The sequence below is a fragment of the Marmota marmota genome, unplaced genomic scaffold (assembly GCF_001458135.2).
Source record: "Marmota marmota marmota unplaced genomic scaffold, marMar, whole genome shotgun sequence".
NCBI classification, from domain to species: Eukaryota; Metazoa; Chordata; class Mammalia; order Rodentia; family Sciuridae; genus Marmota; species Marmota marmota.
The window spans coordinates 4,122,801-4,141,364 of NW_026000221.1; the positions used below are offsets into that span (position 1 = coordinate 4,122,801).

At 42.7% G+C, this 18,564-nt stretch overlaps 1 protein-coding gene across 2 annotated transcripts in view; it reads right to left on the bottom strand.

Moving 5' to 3' along the window:
- The window catches only part of Spock1 (SPARC (osteonectin), cwcv and kazal like domains proteoglycan 1), a 499,034-nt gene that overhangs the window by 114,731 nt on the left and 365,739 nt on the right, over positions 1-18,564 (bottom strand). For both annotated transcript variants that reach the window (XM_048792071.1, XM_048792070.1), the window contains one exon: positions 14,476-14,602. In XM_048792071.1, the coding sequence (XP_048648028.1) occupies positions 14,476-14,602 (127 nt within the window). The remainder of the gene's footprint in view (positions 1-14,475; positions 14,603-18,564) is intronic.

Sequence of the window (18,564 nt, forward strand, 5' to 3'; positions counted from 1 at the left end):
GGATACACTTCAAGCACAGAAAACTCTCCATAAAAGAGAAATCCAGAGTGCTAGAGTTTTCAGGTTAACTCCATATGATCTTTATCTTTTAATTTTTCACTGGAAAAGCACTTGAAATGTGTCAGCTATATTTTCTGTCATTACTCAGCTTAGATAAGAGAACAAAGTAGGATCTTTCTAAATGACAGATCATCAAAAGTGACCAACGTGGGGCAAAACATGGGTAACATGGGTAACATTGGACATCCTCTTACAGGTCCAACACAGATTTTTGGTTTTGTAAACAGCTTTCCTGGGAGTATAATTGATATATAAGAAACTATGTATATTTAAAGTATACAATTCAAGGACCTTTGATAAGCATAAATACAATGTGTACAAAACCAACAACATAATCCAGATAATTAACATAAACATCATTCTTCAGAGTTTTTTCATACCCTTTGAAATTTCTCCTCCCTATCCTACCTCTCTGCCCACCATAGCAAACCACTGATCTGCTTATTAGTACAGACAAGCTTATATATTCTGAGGTTTCATATCAATTTACTCAAATAATAAATACTATTTTGGCCTGGATTTTCCTCAGCATAATTATTTTAGCATTATGTTGTTATGTGCATCAATAGTTCATGATGGGTAGTATTTGATTGTATGATACTATAAGCTTGATGGTAGGGTGCTATGGTCTGAGTAGGCCCCCAAAAGGTCACAAGTTGGAACCTAATTCCTCAGTGAAGTAGTGTTGGGAGGTGCAGGTCTACTGGGAGGTGTTTGGATCCTGGAGGGCAATGTCCTCATTAATGAATTAGTGCCTTTTTTTATGAAAATGCATTAGCTATTGCAGCAGTTTGACCTTCTTTTCTCTCTCTTGCCCCTTCTGACTTTTGCCATGTTATAAAGCAATGCAAGGCCTCCAGAACCATGAGCTAAAACAAACCTCTTTACATTATGAATTATCCAGTCTGAGTTATTTTGTTAAAGCAAGGAAAATGGACTGAGACATATGGATACAGCATATTTAACATTCACTTGTCGACGAACATTTGAGTTGCTTTTAGTTTGGGGCTATTACAAATAATGTATCTATGTAATAGGTATTTCTTCGGACATACACTTTTATTTCTCTTGGTTAAATATCTAGAAGTGGAATGGCTTGATCATATAGTAGTTTTTAAAAAAATTCCAAGTTTTTTCCCCAAATAGTTGTACCATTTTACATTCCCACCAGTGGCATAGTAGAATGTCAGTTTTTTCACATCTTTTCTAACACATGATAGTTTATTTTTTACAGTTTCACAAATGACTTTTTCTTTCTCTATCCAGAGTCCAAGTTGAGACAGATAAATGTTGCTGTTGTCCTGTTTCATCATCAGGCAGATTTTTTTTTTTTTTTTTAATGATTTAAACTACGCTTGAAATCAGGGTGAATATACTAAAAGTACAGCTCCAATTTTCCACCTTCTTAGTATTTAAGAATTGTCTGCCATCTTCATGCAGCTTTAACTTTTAAAGTTACCCCAAAGCCTCTTGATTAGATTAGCTTCTTACCTCCCCACCCATCAGAGCAATGGTCAATAATCTAATCAAGAGTTGAGGCCCTGCAAATAAATCTAGTACCTGGAGCTTGAGGCGAGAGAGGCTTAATCTATTCTACCCTATTCTAATGTATTAAAACGCAACAACAACAACAACACCAAAAGAGGATTGGGTGTGCAGACTTATTAGCATATGTGAAGCCCTGAGTTCAGTTCCTAGAACAGAAAAAAAGTGATGCTTCCTTTCTACCTGTCCATCCCCTACCTGATCCTTGTTTGGTGCCAGGGAACTGGATTATGTATTGGTTTACTCTAAAGAGGGACTGGATAGCTGGTCTAGACCGCTTCTAGTAGGAAAAGGTCGAAGACAACAGGAAAGGTACAGCCTGTCTTGCTCAGAGCCACCTTTGAGGCATCACCCCTTCACTGATGCACAGTAACATTATTCAATCTTCTTTTCTAGGAAGAAAAAGCAAAGAAACTTTTCTAATGAGCTCCCTCTGATTAAACTGGTAAGGGTCCTAGGTTCCTATAGCACCTGTTTTCTCCTTTGGCTACCAGTGCACAGCCTGTTGTTGGGGAGTTCTGGATTCCAAATCAGTCCTCAAGGACTTTGGAGAACTTGGGAACCATCACTCTTTTGGACACAAGATCTCTCCTGATGCTGTTCCAAGCACTTCAGTGAGAATGCATTAGCTATTGCAGCGGTTTGACCTCCTTTTCCCTCTTCTGTATGTTTCTACTTGCCCCTTCTGACTTCCAACAGCTTCAACTTCAGTGAACATGACCTAGCATCTCAAGAAGGCCACCCTTGCCCAAAGGAGGCATTCTGTTTTGCACATGGTACTCAAAGATTCCAAAATGTTGGAAGAACATCTTGCTTTTTTGAAAATGAGAACATCATTAAAGACATTACTTCCAATATTCAATTATGGCAACAATTCATAGTAAGTTTTAACCCAATTCTAATTAAAGAATAAGGAATTCTTTAATTCCCTCACATAACATGCAGGTCTTAGCCTAAGGCTTAGAAAATGAGCTCAGCTTCTCTGAGCACTACCCCTATCTGGTGCTGAAATGTTCTCTTGGAAAATGTTGAAAGAAGTCTGACTACTCACAGGTCAACAGGGAATATTTTGTTTGTTCCTTTTAAAGAAAAACAAAAGCAACATGATTATGAACTTAATTAAAGTTGTTCGTAATGATTTAATTACATTTATTGCACTGTACATATCTATTCTGGCCAGGGACCTCTTTGTCTTTTAAAGGATTGGTAGGTAGAGATCTCATGTGCTTTGCAATCTTACCTAATCCTTAATCTCATCTCCTGATGGGGGAGGCCAAGCGTCATCATGTTCAGGTAATTGCTTTATCAAATCGCTTAATTATGCGTTCAACACAACTGACAACAAGAAAGTTATTCTTCCTAATGTGTTTTTAAGAAAAGTGCTAACTAATTACATGGCGTTGTATTCAGGGTATTTGAGGAGAAGAAATGAAAACCTATTCTTCAAATCTCGGTTAAATGTGTGTTTGCATATAGAACATAGAAATAAGTGGTGAAATCATTAGTTGAATTGCTTCCTTCTGTTGTAACTTCATGACGAATCTGCAGGCTGCAGTAGTCTGTGTGAATCCCATAGATGCCTTATCACCGTGGACGGCATCTGAACATCTGTGCTCTCTTAAAATGTCACAATAACCATTTTGCCTGAAAGTCTATCCTCGGGAGCCAAAATGACTACACTATCTTGGCATGTTCTAAGAAGAAATAAAGGCTGAAGAGAATTGAGGATAAACGTACCCTGTGATCAGAAGAAAGTATTAAAAGCATTAGGCCAAATGGGTTGAAAGAATTCTGAGTTAAAATGACACTGAATCTGCTTTATTTTAGATAAACTTTCTCTTTAAGTAGACAACAGGTCTGGTATAAAAATGTATCTTGTATGCCTCTTGTGAATGTCTTTCCTAGATAGACAACATCCCTTAATCCTGGCTCAAAGGAATGTCACTTAGATGAAAACTTCAATGAGGCTAGCATATTTGGTATTTTAAAAAGTGATTTGAAGCTTATCACATTTTACATTTTTTTTTTTTTAAAGAGAGAGTGGGAGAGAGAGAGAGAGAGAGAGAGAGAGAGAATTTTTTAATATTTATTTTTTAGTTCTCGGCGGACACAACATCTTTGTTTGTATGTGGTGCTGAGGATCGAACCCGGGCCGCAAGCACGCCGCAGGCGAGCACGCTACCGATTGAGCCACATCCCCAGCCCCCACATTTTACATTTTAACCTCTTTGGCATGCATTCTTTTTTTCCATCTTCTTTTGCTAAAAATATCTTTCATTCAGAGTTAAGATGGAGGTGAGGAGACTCAAGTGACCCGAGTAGACCAATCATAGAACCTCATCAGCCTGGACATCATATTTGATGATGGGATGAACACCAGATTCCAACGAGATGACTGGATTTCTTTCCTGGGATTGAAACACACTATAAAATTCTTGGGAATTTCTAGTTTGGGAACCAGTGAATCTGGACCTTCCAAAATTCATATTCTCTACAAAAGAGAAAGAGACACTTTGCAGAGAGAAGGGAAGCAGAGATAATGAAGAGAGAGTAGGAAAGGCAGTTACCAGTAGAGAAGTTTCCTTCTTTCTCCTAGGCCTGGTAACCACACTATACTTTGTAGCTTTTTATACCAAAAATCTTAATTTTTGATTTAGGATGAGTTATATGTTTCTGTTACTTAAAAGCATCCTGATGATTACACCTGGTATTTTACATCGTTTATCAGATGGCTTTTTCACTCTTGGAAGTAAATCCTGTAACTCCAGAGTCAGGCTGGGATTCAAGTATCTTCTCTGTTACTTGCTAGCCGTGTTGATCTAGCTGTGTAGATTTAGTAAATCTACAAAAGTTTTGTAGATTTAGTTGTATCATTTTTACCTTGGAACTAATAATAGCACCCATGTCAAAGGTCTATTGTAAAATGAGATGAAATAATATAATAGAGAATAAAATAATATTGCGGCACTTAGCACAACATCACAGTATTTAACACATGCTCAATAACTAAATACTATTCTTGTTGTCACTGTCATTATTGCTATTTAAATGTTACTATAGTCGTGAATTCCAGATAGCCCCAATGTTCACTCTGCCCTTTTTTCAAACCATACAACTCATATATTTGGATGGGCACATAATTGCCTAGAATAAAAATTACCTTCTCCAGCCTCCTGTGTAGCTGAGTGCAGCCTACGACTACGTTCTAGCCAGCGGAACATGAGCAGAAATGATGCTCGCGAATTCCAGGCTGTGCCTCCTTTTGTGCCTCCTTTTCTTTCTCTCTTCCTACTAGCTGGGCGCAGCAGACATTCTCAACTCAGACACAGAAGCTCAACGATTCCAATTATGGAGAAAGTGAATAACAAGCTAAAAGGTTCTTGGTCATCAAAAGTCTGTAGGTAGCATTTTGGCCTTGGGCAGCTCATGTGTGGAATGTTTACATGAGAGAGAGAAACAAAAGAGGATCCTATTTAAGTTTCTGTTTCATTTGGGTTTTTGTCCAGCAGCCAGAAACTATATCCTGAATAAGGCATAGTTAATATTTTAAATGTTATTCACACTTGTTCCTTCCAAAAGCCCTGTGAAGGAAGAAAGGGGACCATGACAACAAAACAGGGGCAAGAGAATTCTATTTAAAATAACAGTCGAGGGTCTTCACACCAGGTAAACGGGCTCTCATTATCAAATGATATTTGGCTCCCCAGACAAAGGAAATGAAGTTATGAGTGAACAAAGCCTAAGGGAAAAATGCAAAATCGGGGCATCTGCCATGGGGGATTTGTCCCGAAAACTCCAACTGTTTAATATATAAAGCGAAATTGCTTAGAGTTGGCTAGATGCCATGAGTATATCTCTAAGGTCATAAAAGCTCTACTGTTGGCCTCTTCTAGGAAAGAGAAAAAAAATAATGAAATCTACTACCTGAGCCCTTTCTCAGACTGCTGGTGCCCCCTGGGATCTATCTGCACATGATTCTTTTCTTCCACTATCACCTGAGTACTTGCTTGGATGGGGTCAGGAACTTCTCCCTGCAGTGCTGCCCAGAGCAGAGCATGCCTGGCTTGCCTGGTTGCTGCTGCCCTTGGTCACTGTGTCTGTACTACTGTCACTGTCCTCTCCTGCAGGGTACGGAATGTACAAATGCAAGCCCTCTCTCTCCCCTCAGCTTCTACCTTCTACGACCTACGTTCTGCAAGGTCCCTGCAGATGAGCCATTTGCAAGGAATGATCATTCTCAATCCACAGGTCTGGAGGGAGTGGCCGACCCCAAATATCCGCCCCCCGCCCCACACAAACAACTGACAACCTCAATTCTGCCACACATGAAAACCTTTCATGCCTGACATGCTCACAGGGTCAGAAGTCTGGGAGAAAGACAGAGTGAGCCTGAAGCCATCTGGAGAATTCTCACAAATCCACACCCTTAGTTGGCTCCAACCCTTAGAATAGCCTGTTCTTGGGAAATGCCGGCCAACAGAGACTGCACTTGCCAAGAACTTCAAACGTGACCTTTTCTTGGTAGCAATTGTTGGAAACTATTAAGATGCCTCTGAAAAAAATAATACAGTCTGCAGCGACAATGCGCTGCAAGAAATGCCAACCTTGTAAAGCAAGTGCTCCCTACCCCTCCCTCACGTGTGCACATTCAGAACGGAAGAGAAACATTTTCCTCTACAGAGCTTCTTAACTCCGCATCTCTCTTCCCTGTCTAGACATAAATGAGCCATTTGCTAATTGTTTAACAGCGATTAAGGAAGAAAATGTGAGGGGGAGGAGGAGGGAGAGCAGATGGGCGTTTGCCTGCTTGGTTGCCAATTACCAATAGCTAGGCTGATGCCAGAGAACAGGCTGGCTCTCGGGACACCTGACATCACCCAGGGAGCCCTCTCCTCAGAGGCCAGGTTGAGCACTTTGTGCTGGAAAGGGAACAGGCACAGCCTGCATGTCTGATCTTCGGTCAGGTGGGCAGGTTTTGAACAAATCAGTGAAGTCCCAGGGAAGGATGCCTGGCAGTGAGACCCCCCCTCCCCTGTCCCTTTTTGAGCCTCCAAAACACTAGCATCACATCAAATCTGTCCCTATTTTCCAAAACAGCTTTGCCCTATGGGGTGAAAAACCCTAGGGTAGCCCCCTGAATGATGTCTAGATTCTAGTCAAATGATGTCAAATTCTAGTCAGCAGAATCCAGGCCTCTCTTCTTACAGATAGAATTAAAAATTAGCAGCCAGGACCCTTTTCTGGTCCTGCTTCTGTACGCCTTCATCTTTCTATGCATTTAACAGCAGAGATCCAAAAGCACTTCAGAGACAATGGGTCCTCAGACAAACCAAGTGAAGCCATGGAGTTGTTGGCAGGATTTGCAAGTCCAGCCAAGATGAAGATGGTGAAGATGTCCTAAGCTCAGAGATAAACTGGCTTTCTATATTTGAAATTTAAACAGTCCCAAGGTCAGCTTTAACTTCCTCAAGACCTCTGCAGACTGTTTCCTATCCATCTCTGAAGCTACCATGGCTCATGACCTACACCGTCATCCTGCCTCTCTAGTCCTGCTCCAAACTTTCCTATGATACACCAGTGTAAGAAAATTCAAAACAACACTCTTCAATGGGATCCCCACAGCTCTCCAGGTAAAGTCCAGCCCCCTTCTTATGGTCTTCAAAGGGCTGCTGAATGTGACCCTGATTATTTGTCAAGCCTCATTTCTGTGCTGGTTCATCCCTACCCTCACTCCACAAGTGACCCAGCCATACTGACACTGCACCAGTGTCAAGGTGCCTCTCTTTTCTTTCATCCTTTTCAAGCCCCTCTTCCCTCTGACCCAATGAATCCCTGGCCCCATTCCTGCTCTGGTAGGTTCTTTCCAGCCTTAAGTTCTTAATGGCACCATCACTTACTTTAAGAAGACTGCCCATACTTCCAAACTGGCACAGGTGGCCCCATTCAGCACTATTGAAGCACCCAAATTTCCCTTATCTAAGTATCTACTGTCTAAATCTGCTTTCTGTTATTATAACAAAATACCTGAGATTGGGTAATATAAAAAGAAAATATTTTTATTTAGCTCACAGGGCCACCTTGGCTATATATGCATCATGGTATGAGTTGGGATCACATGGAAAGACAGGAACTCAGAGCCCAAGGAGGGGCCAGTCTTGCTCTGCTTAATAACCGATTCCCAAAAGAACTTAATCCACCATATCAGTTTCATCCCTCCCAAGGTCAGCAGCCTCAACAACCTAATTACCTTGCACAATGTTCCCATTCTTAAAGGTTTCACCACTTTAACAATGCCTCACTGGTTGGTGGGGAGGAGAACCATAGGAATGATTATAATGAAAGTCAGTTACTTTTCAATTTGTCTATCTTCCTTGTAAGTTCCATGAAAAGGGAAACTTGGCCTATTTTGTCCTTTGCCCAATCCCTGGTATTTAGCACAATGCACGTAACAGAATAAGGAAGAACTCAATCAATATTTACTGAATTTCTGTACTATATCAGTTTTCCTGGCTGGAATAATGTGACATTAAGGACATTTAAGAAATGACTTAGGGTGGTATGATATGATACCGCTTGGAAGTGAGGTCCAGGGTCAGGCCATGCTTCACCTTCTCTGACCGGTGATGGCATTGGCCTTCCATGTGTCCATCCCAACAGTGCCCTTATGTTCCTTATCTTTTATGGGCTCTACTCTGTAGAGTGGAATGAACATTGATTGTCATGTAACATCTCTTACCTCTACTCTGGGCAGTCTTGTGAACTTTATTTTGGATCCTCAGGGAGTCACAGAGCTCTGAGTGCTATCACAAGTATTGGGACAGAAGAGACCTGCTATAGAAAGAGACTCCTAAATGCAGACCCTAGTTCTAGAAGCCCTATCAGGGGCCAAGGTGCAGAAGGAAAGCTTGTTTTATGTGACTTGAAGACAGACATGAGCATCAAGGACAAGTCAGTGATCAGGCGGCTTCTTCTTGTTGCCTCTGATAATGCCCCTCAGCTCTGAAGGGGAAAAAAATGTACCTGGACAAGTGTGATGATTCATCATGGGGTATGGTGATAATAGGACCCAGACTATAATATATTTTTGCCCAAATTATTTTTTATGACTTTGACCTAATGATATCAAGTTGTCTCTGGTTACACATGAAGCAGGGTCCCATCTGTCCTGTTTTCTGACAGCAATGATCCAAAAAAGGCCACAACATTTAGGATGAGAAGTCATCTGTCCATTTATAGTTAACCCATTCACTTCTATTAGTCAAGAATTCACCTATGTCCTTCAGTGCTTTGTCTGTGAGATTAAATGTCCTTTAGAACCTCAACAAAAACATGTGACCATATATTTAAGGGCGATAATTAAAACACTCCAGTACTAAACTTGATCAGAGCAAAATATGACCCCTGGAAGAAAGCCTTACTGACTAGCACAGGGGTTTAGATCTGTGCTGTGCTTCAAGGTCTTGAGCAATCAGCACACAGCTTCTGACTGAGTCATATTTGCTCAATTACATTCAGAAAGAAAAAAAGAAAAAAGAAAGATGGCTAGGACACAAAGGCCAAGCACCAACACAATTTTTTACTGTAATGCTGCCCCCTCTTACCATCCCTCTTCTTGTTTTAACTTCAGATATAAGTAGGTAGATCACAAAAAGTCAGAAGGGCATGGGTGTCAAATTCTGCTACCTGCCTTATCCCTTGAGGCCTATGGTCTGGCTCTTAAATATCCCTCAAATGCCTACTATGTGTTAAAGGCTTGGTCACCAGCTAGTGGTACCACTGGGAAGTGGTGGAACCTTCAGGAGGCATGGCCTAGTGAGAAGAAGCTAGGTTTGGGCACATGGTTGCCATGAAGTGAACAGGATTCTTCTGCCACATGCTCCTGCTATGGTGAATTGTGCTTCCACAGGACCAAGCCAGGAAGGATTGACATCTTTAAAATTGTAAGCCAAAAATTTCACCTTTCTTCCTAATAATACCAAATTTGTTGATTATCTTGGTCATTTTGTTACAGCAATAGAAAACTGACTAAGATACCACATATGGAAAATAGGAGAAAGATACCACAATTTCTGATAAGGCAGCTTTAGGTCTCTTCTTTTGTTCCTGGAAAAGAGTTGGGCAGGTCTGGAAGACTCAGATCTCAGTCAAACTAGGGCAGGAATTGAAAGACACTATTGTCCCAGCAGCACCCTACTCTGGAAGGCCTCAAGGGCTCTGCTCAACACTATGTAGACATACACTGTCCTGTGAAGATTAATCAAGAGTCATTGCAGAGCTGGGCGCAGTGGTGCATGCCTGTGTCCCATCGGCTCAGGAGGCTGAGGCAGGAAGATTCCAAGTTCAATGCCAGACTCAGCAATGGTGAGGTGATGAGCAACTCAGAGAGACCCTGTCTCTAAATAAAATATAAAATAGGGCTAGGAATATGGCCTAGGATCCAGTGCCCCTGAGTTCAATCCCCAGTATAAAAAAAAAAAAAAAGTCATTACAGATGGTTCTTTTAAACTCTAATCCTGACTCTTAAATTAGCTATTTGCCAGCACCTGAAAGCGGCAACCTTCTCATATCCAAAAAGCCACCTTCCCTGCCTAGACCCTTGGGGTTCTGGACCAATGAATATTTCCAAAAGCATTCCCTAGGCAATTGACAGACTGCTATCATTCCTTGTGCTCAGAGGTCAAGGGAAGCCGGCCTTTCAAGCTCCTCTGTGACCCTGAGATAGAGTGTTTGGGGGCTCAAGGTTTCAGAGATCTTAGTCCATAGATGGCTGGCTCCATTTTGGGGGCTCTGATTAAAGCAGGACAGCATGATGGAAGTGTGTGGCAGAGGAAAGCAGGTTATGACATGGCTACCAAGAAGCAGAGAAAGGGAAACTCCACTTGCCAGATACAAAATATAAACCCCCAAAGCATGCCCCTAATGACCCACCTCCTCCAGCCACACCCTACCTGCTCATGGTTACTCCCTCCTTATTCCTTATCAGGAGATTGGTTCACTGATTGGCTTAAGACTCTCATAATGCAATCATTTCACCTTCTTGCCATGTCTTGCACATGAGTTTTTGGGGAATACCTAATATCTAAACCATAACAGCAGGCTTTTGTGGAGGCTTGGTGTGCAATCTGCCACTTGCCCAAACAGCCATGATTCTCACTGACACCCATGTCTCCCATCTCAGGCTTGAGGATCAGAAGGTTTATTCCAGAGCTGGAGGGAATGATTTAAATGGCACAAGCTGGAACCATTGTAAAGAGAGAAGAAAGAAGGAGCCACAAACTCTCTGCCAGAGCTCCAGGCTGGGGATTTAGCTAAGCAACTTGGCCAGGATGGGGATGGCTTATTTCTCTTAGTCACTAAGCTCTGTCCATCCTGTGCTCTCAAATCCAGAATGAAACAGGCAGACTGGAGTCTTCCTAGTCCTCCTCAGCTAGAGCCCTGGTTGGCATCTCTCTGGTCACTGAGCACCCATTATATCCCACACCCCACACCTAGAGGAAATGGTGACAAGCATTGTCTCTGCTTTGGGGATTTCACATTTTTAAGGCAATTGAAGCACTCATTTTCCCATAAGCCTAGAATTTCTCTATAACTTCTCATCTTCCAGTTTGCTAAATGTCCTGTCTTAGACTATTCTTGACATCTTCCCTGTCCCCTTCATCTTACATGCCTGCCTCTCTCCTCATCTTTAGAGCCAAGTGGGAATCATCTCAGTCCTGCAAAGACATCATGCTGCCTTAGAGCCCTTGCCCATGCCATTCTGTCTGGAACATCCTACCCCTCCATTCTCAGCTGAAAGGATACCTCCTTAGAGAGACTTTTCCCTCATTGGCCCCTATAAAGCAGGTCTCTCTCCACTTCTTTCCTAGCACCAAGCCTTATAGTAATTATTAACATTTGAAATTACAATTAATGTGCTTCACTACTTATTTATTTCTGTCTCTCCTACCAGACAGTGACCTCCACATGTGCAGGAATGATATCCATTTTGTTCACAACTCTCCCACTATCCATCATCTTTTGCACAATACCTAGATGAACTGGAGGTATTCGACAAGCAGCTATTGAATAAATGGATGAAGAAAGGTTCTTTCTGTGGGTGATTTTGAAGTAGGAACAAGTCAGACTCTGGAGGTTTTTGTTAGTGATGATGAAGAGTCAGTTCAGTTCTAGCAGCAAAACTTCCCAAACAGTGAAGCAGGGGAGACATACCAGCAGACTTTTCCTACAGAATCATCCCCTCTTCTTTTATGTGCAAATGGACTCCAAGCTTGGAGAAGTGAAGATGAAGGTAGGGATGCCTATTAGGAGATGGCTGTACAAGCTGAAGTCCCTGCCACTCAAAGTGGGGTCTTTAAACCAGCAGCCTGGCCATCACCAGGAAACCTGTCAGAAATGCAAAATCTCAGGTCCCAACCCTGCTATATCTGAATCTGCATTTTTAAGGGACCTCTCAGCACTGTCTATACACCCAGCATCTGGACCCTGGTGAAAGACAATGATGCCTTTGGGATGGGGGATAAAAATTATTTATCAGTGTCCCCTGTATATCTACTATTCCAGATGTGTTTAAGGTGTCACAAGTGAGGCCCATCACTGCAAGCTGTTGCAAACTTTGATTCTATCAGAGATAAAGGAGAGGAAAGAAAGGGGGGAAAGTGGGTTAAGCTTGGGGATAGGGCTATTTAGCCAGGAGGTACCAGCTGTGACCCTGGGTAGAGAAGTTCTAACTCACAGGGAAGTTCTACAGTGGGGAAGGTAAGGATTACTGATTCAAGTCATGAAAAGAGTCAAATTTTTATTCCTACTATAAGTGCTCCCAGCACCTAGCACAGTGCCTGGAACTTCAGAGGGCTCAAATGATAGTTTTTAAATAAATTAAGGAAATAAATGATTGTATAATGACTATGCTACTGAGGTCCTCAAGTAAATTACATGGGTCTGAGTACAAGCCAGACTGAAGTATACTTTCTGGCTTCCTGTTTTGTAAGATGTATTCCCCTTAGTTGGTGGGGAAGAAAGGTAGAAATCTGGTTGGAATAAAATTCTATTTTCAATGAATAAAAATACAGGACCTATTTATGCATTGCAAAATTCCCAGGGAAGAGCTGCCATAGCCTCAAAGTGACCCAAGTAAGCCTTTGAGAATGGCAGACAGTAAGGGTCCACCTCAGCCTGTGGACTGTGGAATCTCCATGGTGTGAGGACCTGCATGGGGCTTATTGAGAACACAGACCACCAACAGTGAGCAGGGCAAGGACAAATAAGGCACCCAGCAGAAAAGCTCAGAATCACAGGGCAGTATGGTCAAAAGTATTCTGGTTGTTCCCTTAAGGCAACTCCTTAGCCACAGACTACTCTGCAAGAGGAACCTTACAGAGGAACACAAAGTGACAGATAAAGGCCTTGCAGCACTGGTTGGAAGCCAGCTCCACCCCTGCAGCATGTCATGCAGAAAATTCCCGAGATATGTACCCATATACCAGTGTCCTGAGCCATCCATGGGCTGTGTGTGTGAGCTATGCACATTTGAGTGTATCAGGGGACTTGCATTGCATGCTGATTGGGCTGTGCGATACAAATGTGCCTTTCTTCATGCTCTGCCTGTGATCCCACACAGCACCTGAGATGGGTGTGACTTGCCAAGATGTCAATCAATCTGCTGACCACAAGACATCACAAAGTAAGACTCCACCTTCGAAACCCTATTCCCTGCCTTATTGGTGAAGAACATTCCATGGGACCTCCTTTGTGTGTGCCCCTCCCCCCCATAAAATAAAAAGAATCTGGGCACACACTCTCCTTCTAGCACTGCCAACATGGAGCTGACCCTTGGGGTCACTGAGCCGTCCCACTCTCTATCTTAGAAACTCATGTTCGTGTGATGCGTGTTTTCTTTGCCATTTTCTCAGTTATTGATACAGCCAGTTCCTTTGAACCTAGTTCATCTTGCCAGCCCAGCCAACTGGCGGCACACCAGCTCCCTGACACCTAGTATGAGGCCAGACCCCAAGGCGGTGCTGGGTATGAAATATGAACTTGTCAAGTAAGCAAACTCTTAGATCATTTGGTTTCCCTTTCTTTAATTCATATACCAGTGAAATGCACCCATTCTCAAATACAGGTGGACAACTTTACCCAAGGAGAGTGTTTGAAATTCCAAGAACAAAGTATCCGCTCCTTTCTCCACCCTGACCCCTGCCTCCCTACTTATAAATCCTGCTTAACAAGCCCAGTTCAGTGCTCCCTTCAAAGCTGCTCCTCAGCCCTCCAATAAGAATAAATAGACCTGCCTTACCCTGGCCTCTTTTATATAAAACCACTTTCTTTTTGTTGGTTTGGGCTAAAATGTCACATCACCATACTTTCCTCGGTCCTTTGAGACTGGGAGTCCCCAAATGTCCCTAAGAAATAAGCAGTACCATATTAAGGGCCCATGCAATGCTGGGTGAGTCCTAGATGCCCAGAAGTGCTGACAAATATGGGCTGACATCACAGTCCTTCCTTCCACAGCACCGTCCACTAAGCAGCAACCCGAGCCACCCTCCCTGGGTTGCTCCACATCAGCTAAGTTGTGTGTGCTACCTCATCTCCAGGTTCCTCGACATTAACATTGGGATCACACACTATTCACAGAACCACCCTTTCCCCTAAGCCTTGGACAGTCCAATTACATAGGACTAACATTTTTATTTTGCTTGCCTCCTTGGTCAGAGAATATCTCTGTGTCTATTTATGTAACAGCTTCTCCAAGGCAAGGCCTAGAGTTCTTGAACCTTTCCAGGTTCCTGTTTTGGCAGAGATTTGACAAGCAGACCTACAGTATTTTTTATGATCAATAATAATAATAACAATAAGATAAAGAAGACCCACCTTGGACGTGTAGGTGTGACCATCAGAGCCACAGACCATGGCTAACTGTGCCACAGGACAGGGCTTGCACTTGACCAAATTTGAAGGTCCAACCCAGTGTTTGTGGGCCACGTTCCCCTTCTTTTGCCTGAAGATGAAAAAAAAATGGGATAGGTTAGTTAAAACTCCAGTTCTCATTGGTTTTTCCTCCCGGTTTTCAGAATCCAAGGTCAGATGAACAAATGGAACACCCCTTAAAGGACAGTGGACAATGGAATCCCAGGGGCCCATAGACAGCACTCCCACTTTTTCTACTCATCAATGGAGGTGGAAGAGTTTGTTCCAAAAGCCGAGGCTTAACTTCACAGCTGGACCAAAGAAACAGTGTGGCCACTAAATATTAAGCATTATTTGCTGACATATAAAGTCATAAACAATATATTTTAAAGAAACAATAAGGGAGGGTGGCTCAATCAGCCCCAATGCCAGGTGTGGCATATCACAAGTGCCCAGAATAGCTCTTTGGAGCCTTCAAATCTCCTGGGGCTGATGGGCAGCCTTCCATTTGGGTGATACACAGGCTACTCCATGAGTGCTTTAGATAGAAACGCATCTCCAAACACAACCGAAAGACTTCATCACAGCTGCAGAAAACTATCTCTGGATACATTTTAAAGCAATTTCAGTCTGGCTTCCAATTTGCCACTCAATAGAAGCTCTGAGGTGATGTCACTTCCAACTGTTAAAATAATCAGAATTCTACTCTTTCATTCCAGCTCTAGCTTCCCCTCTTTCTAACCTATGTCATAATGATAAATGGCACTATTAGGATGGCTTATGTCCACAGAAGGAACCCCATCTCTGCATCATAAACCACTGAAATAGGGCCTGCAGTAACTGCCACCCTTCTCCCTTTAGCTGAAGCTGTTCTCCCGCAAAGCCACTTGGAGCAACTCCCATGGCCCAAGGGCTGAGTTCTGGATAGAGGACAAGTGTCTTTGGGCTGCCCATCAATCAGGCAATTATGGTGCCCTTGAAGTGTTTTGCACTGGCAGTTCTACACGGTGGTTAGCATCTGGATTCTCAAAAAAAGACAAGCTCAAACTCAGCTCTGCTACTTCTTCATGGCATGACGTTGGCAAGATATTTAATCCTTAAAGTCTCAGTTTCCTCATCTATAAATGGGTGAAAATAGAATCCACTTCAAGCAGATATTAAGAAGATTAAATGAGCTGATGATGCGTACAACTCAATATAAAACCTGCAAAACAGGCAGCAATAAAAATAGTACCTATGACTACAATTATTATTTTCCCCAATAGATGAGATAATAGAGAATAAAATTACCATTGTCATAGAAATGTGATTGATCTTCAAGCTCTAGGTTTGGAAAGACATCCATGTCCCAAAAGAATCCATGAAGGCAGAAGGAGGATATCTTTTCTACCAAGTGAAAAATGATTCTCCAGATCCTCAGGAATTTGGGTTTGATGTTGAAAATGACCTACCCTCTTCTAAATGATGGGAAGTGAACAAGAAAGAAGGACAAGTAAAGCAAAGAAGCACCCATTAATTTGGTTCTTATCATATGTCAAATGTGTCCCAGCAGTATTCGAGAGGCAGTAAGAAGAAGAAGGTCTGTTTGGTGGATTATATTTGAGGGTGACTTCACAGAGGACCAAATGTGTATCCACAACCCAGCCTTTGGGGCCATTGAGGATTCAGGCTGGAGAAGCCACAGTGCTGACCCTGGGTAAACCCTAGAGAAGAAAGTCCCATAAGGATCCTTTGAGATCACCTAGTTCAATGTGGTCCTTTTTACTAAAGAGGGAAACTAAAGCTCAAAGAGAACAGTATTGCCTGAAGCCATGTAGCTGACTTGTAGCAAGACCTGGAGTGGCATTCACACAGCTGTGGAACAGCACTCAAGGATGAATCTCTCCTCCTTGACCCATCTCACTCCAACCTAGAATACTAGCTTAAAAATTCTACAGGGATACCCACTTGGGTGCTCTTGGGGTCTTCAATGTCACTCTGCTTTCACAGAAGCTGCCCACCTTAGCCTTGCCCCTCTGTTTGTAATAAGAAACATCATTTGCATTTATAAACCACATGGATTTGAGGTCTATCATCATCCTTCATCAGAAACACCTGACTCTTTCAGTGTTTATTCTGGACTGCTGGTAAAGGAATGGAGTGGGGGAGGGGACTTCTGCAACAGAGGAGCAGGCTGTCATCATGGGGTTAATCTTAGAGTACATGATTCCTTCAGCAGAACACCTCACATTTATCATCATTCACACAGCAGATTGTCTGACACTGATAATGAATCAGCAAATGCAGGAAGAAGTTCTGGCATCTGGCAGCCCCTCTCCTGGGTAGATAAAGTAGTTCTTGTTATAAGTTCCCAGAAAGGGACAATAAAGTCCAAAGAGTGGCAGCTTTGCTGGAGCAAACAACTGTGTACAATGATGCCCCAGAGAAAAGAAGCCTAACGGAGCTTAGCCAAAGGCAGGGGAGGAAGAAGCAAACACTGAATCAGTGGCTTTGAGGAAAAGAAGGAGCCAGCTGCCAATCACCCAGTTAATGGCAAGTCATCTCTGTCTCTGCGGAGGCAGTGGGGTGAAGCTGACCAGTGTGCTCTAGAAGGCCTGGTGCACCCTAGGTGCTCAAGATTTCACTGTGGCGCGTGGATAGGTCTGTCCATGCTGATCACTGCAGTGGTTCCTCAGTAATGCATCACAAATCCATAGAATGTCAGAACCAGAAAACACCTTCAAACTAATCTAGTCCAGCCACTTTATTGTGTAGATGCGGAATTAGAGGCAGAGGGAAAGTGACTTGCAATGTCACAGAGGCCCATGGCAGTTACAACAGACATATGTGCCAAATGGAGACTGTCAAAGGAAAGCATTGTACAGATCCAGAGCCATTTCAATCTCCAGTTTTGGAATCTGTATTTTCATTACCAATATTCAATTTTATAAATAGAACTCCTTTGAAACACTGTCTCCATAGCTATCTACCCACTACCTTTGACTTCTCCATTCTAGAATGCGTTGGGTGCTTTTGGTACAAAGGCTAAGCCACTCTGGATTTTCCTAATTCTAAAGAAACTAGCATACCTGTTAGATTGGGACGAGTCCAGGTGGTCTTAACCTCAAAGATGTAGGGCCCTAGAGATGGCACCAAAAGCTGTGGTCTTTTTCCTGAGGCCAAGCATATAAGTTGATGTATCTTTGAATCTAATAAGGTATAACTTCCCCTGATATTATATGTATATTTCAATCCCTGCAACTGAATGTGAATCATAAAAAGTGACCAAGCAGTCAAGGCAAAACACTAAGATTTCTGACCCACAATTCTAATTCTTAAGTTCATAAAGAATAAAACGCAATGAAGAAATCTTGATGGGATTGCAATATCCCAGTAATTAGTCAACTGGGGTGACACAACGATCTAGTCTGTAAGCAGGCCCTGTTCTGTCGGCCTTCCCACTCACCACCAAGCCCCGACCCTGCTTCAGCCTGGCTGGTGCTAAGGGGCAGCCTCACCTCCTGCAGACTGATGGTACCACACAGAAAAACCCCAAGCAACAAGCTCTCCTTCTCACGGAAAGAAGTCAGACACCTGAGATTTCACCAGCACTTCCTATTGCCATCTGTTAAACTATTTACTCCCAATCTTTTTTAAAAAGTCTATCAAAATTCTCAGCATTTATACTTTTCAAGCAAAAGAATGGTTCTTAGAGTAAGTCTGATCACAAGACTTCCAGGTTTAGAACCTCCATTTTCTCCTCTCAGGGTGTAATCTAAATTCACAGGTTCAGTGTTTCCTGTGCTCCCATCCCCTCAAAACAGGTGTATACAAAACACACACACACACACACACACACACACACACCATGATTGCCACCAATTATTGTTCCAGCCACATGTGCTTTTTTTCTCCACTTGATACACCTTCATTTCTTCCCTCCAACCTCCTTTTCTCAAGGCCAACTCAAATACCACCTTCCTGGGAACCATCTCTTGGGGACCCCTTTGCAGGCACTATAATCTCTTGCAGCAGGGTCAGGCTCCTCAACTTATCTCCAAGCAAGCACCTCAC